A 12929-nucleotide genomic window follows, 5' to 3' on the forward strand; every position below is an offset into this window, starting at 1 on the left:
TCTGTCTCCAATGAGATATTAGATTCCTACATGCACTTCAACACTGAACGCAGAATAACTAATGTATTTTGAATTCAGCTTTTGAATCTTGCATCCACTCAGACATGAATTTGAAATTTTTAATTCATAATTCAAGTGCATACTATTCCACCAAGAACATGCCATCTCTTTGACCTACTGATGCCTGAAGGAAGAACTCCTGGAATCTACGATGGGATCGCTCTATGTTCTCCAAAGACCACTCAACAGTACTGAACTCACACAGCTGTCCTCCTCCTTCTCCATCGATCCAAGAGCTCAGCTGTGAAGGGAAATAAGACAGACACAATGCAGTGAAATCACTGTGATAGTACTTTCACCAGGAGACTGTTGATTTGAGTGACAGGTCTAGGCATAAAGCAGATGTGCTGACTTCCCATAGGGTCAACAAATGAATCATTCTCCCTAAACATAATACCTGTTGACATAATAATAACCAAAGAAACAAGGGTATGTAGTTCCTATGAAAAGGGGCAGGAGAATGGGAGGAAGGGGGGATGACAGGGCTCTAGGTATAAACAGAGGGATGAGTTAATTCTCCTTTTGAGGCAAGGACCCTCACACACCCCAAGGGGTGTCATGCTTCATCATCAGGCAGCTCCTCATTGGGCTGGCGCTGCAATGCCCAACAGGCCCCGCAGAGGGGCTTTTTGCCGGAGGTCTTCTCTTTTTGCCGATGTGAGTTGCATGGAGTGATGGGGCATGTGGTAACAGAAGGTCTGAGTAGATGCGGAGGGAGAGTATGTGAAAATAAAAATAACTAAATGAATCACAAAGATTCTTTATTAGTTGCTTTCCTATGTCATGGTTAAAAGACTAAAAAGTTGCGGCAAGAGCGAAAAATGATGAGCCTCTCAAGCTCTAGATAGTGTGTGTGACACTCTAACTAGAGCTTGAGAGGGACTCCTATAGGTAATTTTATTTTTACATACTCTCCCTCCACTTATACTCAGACCTCGCACTCGCCACCGTCCCGCGCATCTGAAGAACAACCACTGGCGGGAGATCCTTCTCCCACCTCGCCGTCAAGACCTGGAACACCCTCCCACTTAACCTATGACAGACCCAAGACCTGCTGACCTTCATGAGGCTACTCAAGACCTGGCTGTTCGATCAGTAGCCCCCCTTGAGACCCTCACGGGTATGTAGTGCGCTCTACAAATGTTGTTTGATTAATTGATTGACCACCATCTCTATAAAAAATCTACCAGGAACAGGGAGCAATATTACCTCCCTGCAAGACTCATAATGTCCTAGGGTCTCTTAATATCCCTGAAGGATTTCCTACACAGACAAATGTTAACATTAGATGATCATACAGTGTTACGGAAAACGATTTTTTAGTCCATACTTTTCTCAGGTGATTTACCTTGTAACATTGCCTCTGTTATCATTGACTTCTGAATACTAGACAAATAGAGATCTTTAAGCCAGGTAAGCTGTTGTAGGGACACTATAAATCTTACAATAACCTCATATCTTGGTTTGGCATCTAGAATGTGTTAACCCCGTCACTCTGTTACAATAAGAGTGTCATTTTCTGTGACACTCAATAAGCAAATTTGTTATACAAAATGTTGTCTACCACAGACCTCTAATGCCATAGATCTATAAATATCAGTTGTTATAACAGCAGATACAAGCTTTCTGCTTCCCTTATGAAAGTCGGTCTCAATCAGCTACAACCTGTCTCAAGGGCCAAAACTAGGAGCCAATAGTCTCTCTGTTTTTTGACGCATTCCTTTATTGGTTTTCCATTTCAATACAAACAGTCCCACTAAGAGGATCACAGGCAAGCATATACGTAAGAAAGGACAAAAAGATCAGACAGATGAAGGGATAATTAACGCCTAGAAGAACAAAAGGAAGAAAAAACAAAAGAGTCAAAGAGCCTGATTTATGCACCGCAAACGGTCATGCCCCTTGCAAGTCCCTTGTAGAATCCAAAACACAGTGAGTTCATAACCCATCCTAAAAACAGCATCACAGCATTTAAAAACAGAAGGTATATGAAATCACAGTGTCATAAACTGCAAATCAAATCATCAACCAACCACACACCCATCTAACCCTTCAACCGACTGTGACGTAAGCACATGCTCCACCCGACAGACATCGTTAAAAAAAGAGGACGCCTTCAGAGTTAGAACACCTGTGTCCTGCTCCCTCTACTCCTGAACCGAAACGGCTATATAAAACTCCCCATTGGGACACCAAGTACAGTTTAAATGCAAAAGAATGCCCAGTAGTGAAAAATGTCACTTACTTTTAAGAAATCGGCCCTGTTGAAACTAAATATTTCCTCTTTGAATAAAACCTTCACTTTCAACACCAGTTGATATTTTCTGTGGAGAGACAGAATACATTGGGACTCAATTTCCAAGAATCCCAAGGGTGGCGAGAAGACGCTTCAGTTAGAGCATCCACTCCCATTTGGCACTGCAACCCCGGCCACGTTAAAACTGAATGCGCCAAACACAGAAGCGTTCTGCAGTGGTCTGACCAGCAGCAGCATGTAGGTGCAGCCGGCGGTGCCAGTACCTCAATGCAGTGAGTAACTGTAATACCCAGATGCGACAGGCATGCTTTTGAATGCACAGGGGCTTCTTAAAAAAGAACAAATGAACACAGGGGTATACGAAGGCCCGCGTAAACAATGCTGCCTTTTCATCATATTATGGAGGGAGCTTTGACATTTACCAAATACTGTAAATCCTAAGGGGTTTGACCAGATTAAGCTAACATACCTCAAGTGAGCGAACAGATGGATGCATGCTATCTTACCTTGATGGGTGCTTTGAGAGGCCTGATATTCTGTAAATGTATGGATATTCTTTATGATTAAATTAACAAACCCTGGGCAGATATTAATCAATCAATCAGGAGTTTGTAGAGCACAACTACTTACCCGTGAGTGTCTCAAGGCACTGAGGGCGGGGGGCTGCTGATCCGTCTGGCTGTGGAGGTTCAGCCGAAGAGACAGGTCTTGAGATCCTTCCTGATTTGGGTGAGGAACAGGGATTGCTTGAGGTGGAGGGGCAGGGTGTTCCAGGTCTTGGGAGCGAGGAAGGAGAAGGATCTTCCTCCGGTATACGTATATATGTATTTAGGAGCTATCTAACTTTGGTGGGAGCTTTAACCTACACGTTATGTGACAATTTCAAGGGTATACTACCTGACTGAGGAAGCAAGCTCCGAGTGAGCATGTGTACATATACAGATAAAAGCCCCCGTGCTCCACACGGTATAATACCCACCTTGGCGGGAGCTTTGAAATACTCAATCAGCTCTTGATTTTCTCTGTGAAGTGAAGGGACACTTATTAGACTTTAGAGCGGCTAGTAACACAGCCATTGGTGAATTTGAAAACTGTTGATAATTATTTCCACATCGGGCATGAGCCTGCTAATAGGTATTTGGAAACCAGGATTATGTATGGTCCAACGCTTACGAAACACACGGGTAGAAGAGACCATTCAACTTGATAAATACAATTGACACAACCACATTATTGTGATGGAGATACACCTAACTGAGACGGAGGCAAAATTAAAATATTATTTTGAGTTCTATTAACATGATGTTCATGTCCTTTCCTTGACAAGATTGTGACTATAGGATGGCACTGGACAAGCATGACCCTTGAGCAACCCAAACACAGGGTAAAAAGTGTGAGTGTGAGTCAATCACTGTCAATCACTGAACACCCAGATTACAATGCATGTATAACACATGACACCTCTGTATTTTATTTTGCAATTAGCTGTTTCTATGTAATTGTCTTCTGACCTTCTATTTATTTAAGTTCAGTACCCAGCCTATCATTTTCCAGGAGGGTAGTCAATTAATTAATGTCAAGGAAACTCCAATGGTATACTCCTTTCACTTGGGATTAGACCTCTTGCACGACACTGGCTTGGGAGGTGCTCAAAACCAGGATAGATAGCCTCCAGCATCCAACCAGTGAGGTGGGGTATCTATACTGGCAGCACATTGCAAGTCAGTTCTCTACATCTAGAATGTTGCAGACACTTTTTTTAAACAGCCATTTCCTAGAAAACGGGTATACAAACCTGTCACTTTTTTCATTTCAGATAACATGCCTCTTTGTCCCTAGGTATCCTCACCTGATGCAGTAGTGACTCAGGTGAGAGCCTTAAGCCTCACATATTTTCTTGGAATACATACATAGCTAGGCAAGCAAACGCACTCAGCCCTAACAAAGACCCCCAGACCCCGTTGGGCTCTCGGTGTGGGCCTAAACATGTTGGCATTGGAACATCAGGGTCAATTGAGAAATTAAAGTTCAATTAAAACCCTGTAACATATTTTACTCATACACCCGATACCATACAAATAAAGAATTCTCTGGGGTATACAGTAAGGCATTTTTAACTTCCCCCCTTTCATCTGGATCCCTGCATTATCCAGCAAAACATTATCTAAGACCTCCCATTCTCTTGGTTGGGTCCACCCTGGTGGTACCACCCTACCAGGATGTGGATAGGCACAGATGATGAAGCAAGTCACAATTAAGTGAGTGAGGCGTCTACTCCAATATCTTGGAATACCTAAGTAGGACTGTGAAGTGGTGCCCTTACTGGACTCTGACCCACCCTCCTTTCTTTCACCCAGTTGCCAGTTTATGAAAATAAATAAACAAATAAAATTACAAAATCACGATTGTCATAAACTGCAACTCAAATCACACGTCCATCTAACCCATCCACTGAGTGTGCGCATTCACATCCCAAGACAGACATAGGCAGAAAAAAGTCTTACTTCACAGTTAGAACACCTGTGTCCCAGTCCCTCTACTCCCAAACCTCTTGCTGAACAAGCGCGAGAGAGATCACAGATGCATGCCACAATTGTCCCTTTCCCACCCAAAACACAAATCCATCCGATAAGTGCAGTCCTCCCTTACTATGCCCGAAATCGAAGGGGTGTGAGTGCAACAAAAAGGGGAGAGCTCCACCCAAGATCCCCTTCCTGGAGAAGCACAAATGCATTTGGTCTTGGATCCTATATTACCGCGTTTGTAAGTGATCAATATATAAAGTTCAGTCAGCCACTCAGTATGTTGGCGTGAACAGTGAACACCAATTACTTAATGCACAAATATTTGCCATGAGGGCCGTTGACATCCATCTCCGCCAATGTGAGGTGGTGTCCTCGATATCCAAGAAGTCATGCAGAATGGTGAGGTTGGCTGAACCTACAAAGTGGACAAGACTTGTGGCATGGAGCATACGCCATATATCACACCAGCATTGAGACAGACGTGGACAAGACCATTATATATATTTAATGTCACAACCCTCTCAGGCACACCTCCATTGTGCATCATTGAGCAGCAATCTAGCCCCGCATAGGTTAAGCGGGGACCACTTGCAACGGTTGTAAACCTTAAAACAGGAGTACTTCAACTGGACTTTCTGGAGGGTGCGGCCATGAGTAAACATGAGCTCCGTCTAACTCTCTTCCAAGTAGGAAACATCTAACTGTTCATGTAAGTTTATTTTGATCTCTAGTTGTGTATTATGGGGGTATAAGTTATCAATGAGGATTTGGTACTAGTTGGAAACCATGTCCTTAGGTTCCCCATTTTCTGACATAGTCCAGGAGGGGTGATTCAGGAAGAAGGATAGGATCCCTTCCCAGTTCACCTCTCAAACAGTGCTGCAAATACCATTACTTCCATAGCTGCTACTGAATCAGTGCAAAGTTTGACATAAGCATCTCGAAGGATCAAAAGGAATACCCGGTGAGAAGGTCATCGATCATTTGAATCCCTCTCTCCCCCCACCATGACAACATAACCATTTCAACATCCTCTGTTAATGCCCCCTTTGGACCACAGCAGTGCATCTTTATAGAGGCAGTTGTCCAGTCTCAGTAGTCTATGAGAATCTTTCCATACCATCCACATCGCTTTAATGGTAGAGGAGCAGAAAGAAGACTGCGAAGCACTAGTATCATACAGTATTCCAAGGCCCAGGTTCCAGGGCCACCCACATTGGTTGCCCATCACTGGGCATCAAAAAGCAGGCCGATTGTGATCAATTGTGCACAAGATAGGACAGATGTGTGTCTATTATCTGTTGCTCCCAGGATCTAGTAGCTGCATGTAGTCTTGATGACTAGAGGTGGGGTTTCTGTCACACCCAGACAGGTTTTAATGCGGTTGTTCAGGGTGCAGAGCAAGCCCTTCTGGACCTCAAGTGGAAGAAGAGGCAGAAGATAATTAAGTCTCCCGGTTTCCCCTTTTTTCACGGATTTTTACAGTTAATTACAGACAGAAAACAAAGTGTTTCCTGTCTGTATTTATTTTTAAACGCGGAAAAATGCAGAAAATTGTGCTTTTTGTGGGAGACTCTCCATGCTGTTTTTTGTGATTTCTAAGACAACAGCTGAGTAGATAGGCAGCATGAGAAGCTAAAAATAGGTTGAGATTTCCCTAAATGCAGGTGTATGGTAACATATATTTGTATTCTAATGCTCATATTTACCTGAAGGTGTAGTGTTTTGCTATATTTGGATGCTTAATGTGCTACAACGTGACAAGCAGCAAAGTATGAGTGCATGTTTATCTGTTAAATAAATGTGGAAAAATACAATTTTATGACTCCATATATTCGCAAATCACAAAATAAATAAATATGGATAAATACCAATAAGATGGGCAAAAAAATAAATCTGGATAAATATAGACTGAAATGTTAAAAAAATAAATACCATAAAACCGGGCGCCCTAAACATAATTACGTTTTGGTGCAGTGACCGTCTTCACCATCTGTATCCTGCACCAGAAGGGAAGTTGTAGAGCAGAGGAAGTCATGCTCCATCTTCGTTATAAAAGGCTGCAAATCATCTACTACCATATGTTCAAAGACTTTGCTGACCAGGATAGCGATGTATATCAACCCAGAGGTCTTCCATGTTAAGGCATCTCCCATAGGTCTAGGCCCTCAAGCGGTCAATGGGCCCTCACCTTTAGTCCAGTCCGTGCTTAATTTGAGCCGGAGCTTTCCGGTGCTCCGCACCAAAACCTTGTTGTCAGCACTGGGGCTATAACAGTCTGCCACATGGTGGCGCTGTCCTGCTAATTTCAGTATGAACACAACAACAGCGGTTTATTTGTGACATTTACATTAACAATGACTAATACCTGCCTCCCAAGCCATTCTTCTGGCTTTGGGGGCAGGGAATAGTCTGTCTTGTCACACTTGTAGGAGTGTGAAGGTTAGTAGCTGTGTATGCACTGTGATTGGCAGAGCTGGCATGGGTTATGTGAGGTGCAAGCTGCAGTGGCCTCCAGACGAGAGCCCCGGCACTTAACATTTTAACAAATTAAGCACTGAGTTCATTCTAGTTAATTTGCACAAGTTTCTTCCCAGTCTCATGTTTCCTCACGGCAGAGTCTCTCATAAAGTCTCCCCTTAAAGTGGTTTTGGCTGTGGCCCAAAGAACATAAGGTGAAGAAACCGAGGGCTCCCTGACCGCCAAGTAGGAGCAGAGTTGTGTTGTGAGCATCTGTTTGTCTTGTTGCAATCTGTAGTGAGACGTTCATTCTCCAACATTTGGATGTGGGCAAAATATATATTAAATTCAGCCCCAGGACCAATGGAGAGTGGTCCAGAACCCCAATCTCTATTATGACACAACACTGTGTGGTTCACGAAGAAGTAACTGATTCTCTAGCAGTTTCCATTCACAAAGCAAAGGAGAATATAGTCTCTGTCAAGTGGTTGTGTCAGACGCCAGGGGCCTTTCAGACCATGATCCTGCATAACATCAAACAGTAGCCCTTGGTTTTGAGTGTTGACCTATCCAGGGGTCCTGATCTATCCAGGAAGGGGTCTAGAACCAGGTTCCAATCCCTACCCACTATCATCTTGATATTACTGAATTCTGTCAAAACAGGGAGAAGAGGAAAGTGACGGTGTCCTGATTGAGGGCATAGACGGATCCTACTAATGCAGTCCGTTCCAGTGTCTTCAGTTTCAAGAAAACATATAGACCAAGTGGGTCTGTCCATGTTTTTTGTACAGTACAGGGGAAAGCATTTGTCTAAGAGAATGGCCATGCCACACTTCTTCTGGGATGAGGAGGTCCCAGGCAATGTAGGAGTTATAGGGATATTCCTAATGAGGCCACTGCTTATGGCTCTACCTACCCAATCTCTCTTCAACTTATCTGACACCGGGCCCGATAAATGAGCTCCTACAATAAAGCTATGTCATGGGTTTCTAAAGCAAAGTATGTAAGAGTTTGTTTTGCCTCATATAATGAGTCCGGCCATTGATATTAAGGGATAAAATGTGAAAGTATCTGGGCCGTGGGTGGGCTACTGTGCCCTTTTGTCCTCTACAGCAGTTATAAGTTGGACAGCGTTGAAACCCTGCTACCAAAGCAGAAGTCACTGCTTTGAAAGAGAGCAGAGGTCAAACGGGGTGCACAGAAGTGTGTGGCTATGCTGTGAAACTGATGCAATGGTGGCCATGTCTGCAGCTGGGTGAGTCACAATTGTGCTCAAAGAAGAAGTGGTGTTGGAATGACAGTTGTGCAGAATGCTATACAGGAGACACAATACAATATAGAAATTGGATATCAGATTGGTGCGTAGGGAGTGTGCCTAGTGTCCCCATGGTCAACAAACAATGCACAATGAAAAAACTACTTTGTACAGGCGAGTGTACCTCACAATCCACATACCACCTAGAACTCCTGCAAACTATCATGACCAATAGACAGTTTAATGCAAACCCTGGGACGTAAAGGTCCCACAGAGAATGGCCAAATCACAACAAGAAGGTTAGTGTATTGAAGCGGCCACTAGATGCTGAGTCTCACCCCATGTGGCTAGCCCAGGACAGACATCCAGCCCAGCACTGCACACAAAATGTACCTGCAGGTACTGTCAATTATCAAAGAACATTAGGCAGATTGTAGCATGTAGAGCCTCAGATAATGTTCCAATACTAACTGCATGCACCTTAGGCACTGGTACCCAATGGAGGGGCAAGACTTTTATGGCCTCTAGATGCTGAATCTACAAAGTTCTGTGGCACCCTCTTCTCCCATTTTTTTCAACACAGGGCCATATTATCAAGAACGGCGATAACATTATCGCCGGTTTAGCGGCAGGAAACTGGTGATAAGGGGCATGATAATATGCCCTTGTGAATTCCAATAGAAGCCCAGGTGGTTCTGGTGTGAAGGACATCAAACCTGGGCTTTTATTGGAATTCAGTTTCCTGTCGCTAAAACGGCAATAATGTTATCGCCGTTCTTGATAATATGGCCCACAGTGTCCAATCTTAAGTGTAAATGAGAGGTGTCTACATGCCCCAGATCTGGAGTGTCCAGTCTGCAACTATCCAGTCCTTCTTCTCCATCCGCTGTTGGCGACGTGCAAATGCCAATTGTGTCCAAGGAGGCCAAAAAGTGGCTGAGGTCATACAAGTACTCAAATTTCCTGTCCTGCCATTAATGGTAAGCAACATGGTAGCAGGCTCGAGAAGGCCATAGCAAATGCCCAGCTTCCAGAGTGTCAGTTGTAGCGCCACAACCTTTTTCCGCCGCACCACAGTATCATGAAAAAAGTTGATCATAATATAAATTCTGGCATCTTTATATAAGAAGAGTTTCTCCTGGCACTTTGTGGCCGCTATGCGTTGCTGAGCATTTTGGTGACATAGAAAGGCTTCTCATACGCCCCTTTTGACACCCCCAGAAAGTGAAAATTGTTTCTCCGACTGCGATCCTCGATTTCTACTTGCTGAGGTGCTAGACCTCACCTCCAATATCAGCGATGGATTCCAATGCAGTCATTCAGTACTCTGTGGCCTCCAATCTGTGGTACATGGAACCCAGCCATGTATGAGATGTGCCTAAATCACTTCACAAGGATTTCAACTCAGCAGCCGTCAATTTGGTGTCCTGTCATATTGAGCCCATAGTTTACTTAATTGCAGTGAGCTCTCTCATTAACGTGCCCAATGTGATATCAGCCATAGCAGCCGGAGGTACCTTGGACTCGCTGGCCACAATGCCAGTGACAGGAAGCAGACGTATTGCCTTTTCTTTTGGCAGCCAAGCTGGCAGCTTGGGTGTAGCCAAATGGGGACGGGTAAGCGGGGGTGCAAAAACCTATACTGGGCCCAGTGAAGAACAAGGCACACTCCAGGCAATAATCCATGCAAAGCACAACAGGATGTAGTTCAAAGGCCCAAACAGTTCAAAGGCCAATTTCTACAATGAAAGGCCACAAAAGAGTCCAATAGACCCCCAGGGTCAGGTTACCAAAAGCCGGGGCTAGCCATTTCCCAGCATGGGCACCAGCCTTCTCCCATGTACTGATGGATGCCCTATCACCCCCAACTCTGCACACACCACCACTGGCGTCAGACTTACCAGTCAATTGCAGGTGTCTGGGCGACCGCTGTCACTGCTAGCTCTAGGGCACAACTATTCACAAAGGGAGGTCAGAAACAGTCCTCTGCATGGGTCACCCTCCTTTGCCCCGCGAAGAACAGGCTATGCACAAGATGCAGGTGAATAATGGACCAGATAGCTTGCAGAACAGTGATAAGGTCTTCAGGCCTGTGGTGCTGTTGTGAAGCGGCCAGGGCAAGCCAGGAGTAAAGGCTTCAGCTCTGTGTCTCGGTCAGCGCTCACGCATAGAGTAGGCTGTGTCCTTCACCCGCAGTGTTGCAGCGGCAGCTGGGCCAACCTTAAGTCAGATGGCAGTGTCAGGAGAAGACCAATCGGGGCCCCACACACTCGGGTGATTACCGGGTTAGAGGCTGATCACAAGGAACCATGGTCAGTAAAAAAAACAGAAAAGGTTCCGGGTGGTCGGTGCACCTTAACAGTAGCTGACTATCTTCGACGAGGCCAGACTCGTTCCTCGAACCAATAGTCTTTCCTTGTGAATTGGACCAGGTGGTAAACATGTTTAATTTCTTCTGTCTTTGTCAACTGTACACAAGAACAAGATGAAGTAAGGATCTGCATGGAGCGTATTTTTTTGCTGCAAGGTACAGAACTGACCTGTGATTAGATCTGTTTAAATAAATGTATACTTTACAGGGGCCATAATTTAATTTGCATATTTAACTCTTTTATTGCATTTAGTTTTCTGGCTTGAATGCATTGGCAAACACAAAGAGATGATGGACGGAGCGCTGAAACTTGTCAGACACTCACCCCCAGTCACAGATCTGGGTAAAATCCAACATCGTTCTTTAGCTTACTTTGACACCCCAGTTCGGACCCAGCTAAATTCAAATCAATCTTGACCCTGATCCTCATGGGAACAGTCCAGCACAAACTGCCAAGCCAGGTCTTTCCTGAAGAGGAAACAAGCATCCTGGAACAATTCAGGGTAACCCCCTTCATCAGCCAGGCTTGCTTGAATCCAATGGCAAATGGTCCCTTGCTTACTTTGCCACTGGATTCAAACTAGCCTGGCTGATGAGGGGTGTTACCCGAAACCGGTCCCTGGATGCTTGTTTCTGGTCCAGGGAAGACCTGGCTTGGCTATTCGAGCTGGACTGTTCCCATGAGGAACAGGGTCAAGACTGATTAGCATATGGCTGGGTCTGAACTGGTGTGGCGGAGTGAGCTAAAAAACGATGATGGATTCAACCCAGATATGTTACTGGGGGTGAGTGTCTGAAAAGGCTCAGCGCTCGGTCGATCATCTCCTTATGTTTGCTTTGTTCGCCCTAAGTTGGCAGGGTATGCCCAGAGGTGGGTCCCTTGCTCACTTTGTCACTAGAATCAAGCTAGCCTGGCTGATGAGGGGTGTACCCCCAAAACAATTCCCAGATACTTGTTTCCAGTCCAGGGAAGACCTGTCTTTGCAGTTCAGGCTGGACTGTTCCCATGAGGAACAGGATTGAGACTGGTCTGCATATGGCTGGGTCTGAACTGGGGTGGCGAAGTGAGCTAAAGAACGATGATGGATTCAACCCAGATCTGTGACTGGGGGTGAGTTTCTGAAAAGTTTCAGCGCTCCATCCATAATCTCCTTGTATTTGCTTTGTTCACCCTAAGTTGGCAGGGTATGCCAAGACCTGTGGGTCCCTTGCTCACTTTGACACTGGATTCAAGCTAGCCTGGCTGATGAGGGGTGTTTCCCCAAAACCGGTCCCAGGATGCTTGTTGCCAGTCCAGGGAAGGCTTAGCTTGGCAATCGGGCTGGACTGTTCCCATGAAGAACGGGGTAAAGACTGATTTGTATATGGCTGGCCTGAACTGAGGTGGTGAAGTGAGCTAAAGAACGATGATGGATTCCACCCAGATCTTTGACTGAGGGTGAGTGTCTGAAAAGTTTCAGCGCTCCGTCCATCATCTCTTTGTGTTTGCTTTGAATATATTGGGACAAAGTTGCATGGAATTTCATTAATCTTATGAAATTATAATTTGCAAGTCTAACAAAGGAGCTCAACTAGAAAGCTGGGACTGTGCTTTCTTTTAATTGTAAAGAACAGTTTCAAGTATGAACAACCTAACACCGTGTAACTGTTCTCTTCTGTAAATCAATTGAAACAATTATGTTACCAAGCATACCTTTTTGTGGCAAGGTGGAAGTATGTGGTATGGCTGGGGGGGGGGGGTGGGGTGGGGTGTAACATGTAATATGAATACAGTCCCCAAAAAAGGACATCGGATTCACACTAGTAATCCTTAGCTCAGTCCTGGCAGAGTGGCAAAGAGCAGTCAAGCTTACTTAGAGGAACAAGTGCAAAGCATTTTACAATTTCAACATTGACGATTAGTACGTGACATGACTTGTAAGAAATGCGACACCAATTTATAAAAATAAAGCTTATTCTTATATAAATGTAAATAACAGAATGAATCGTGTACAGTTCATA

At 44.7% G+C, this 12929-nt stretch overlaps 1 protein-coding gene across 2 annotated transcripts in view; it reads right to left on the reverse strand.

Moving 5' to 3' along the window:
* Positions 1–12929, reverse strand: part of KIAA1755 (KIAA1755 ortholog) — a 483080-nt gene that overhangs the window by 107427 nt on the left and 362724 nt on the right. For both annotated transcript variants that reach the window (XM_085619206.1, XM_085619204.1), the window contains exon 12: positions 179–301. In XM_085619206.1, coding sequence (XP_085475332.1) covers positions 179–301 — 123 coding nt within the window. The remainder of the gene's footprint in view (positions 1–178; positions 302–12929) is intronic.

Source organism: Triturus cristatus, chromosome 7, assembly GCF_964204655.1.
Source record: "Triturus cristatus chromosome 7, aTriCri1.1, whole genome shotgun sequence".
In the NCBI taxonomy this organism is placed as follows: Eukaryota; Metazoa; Chordata; class Amphibia; order Caudata; family Salamandridae; genus Triturus; species Triturus cristatus.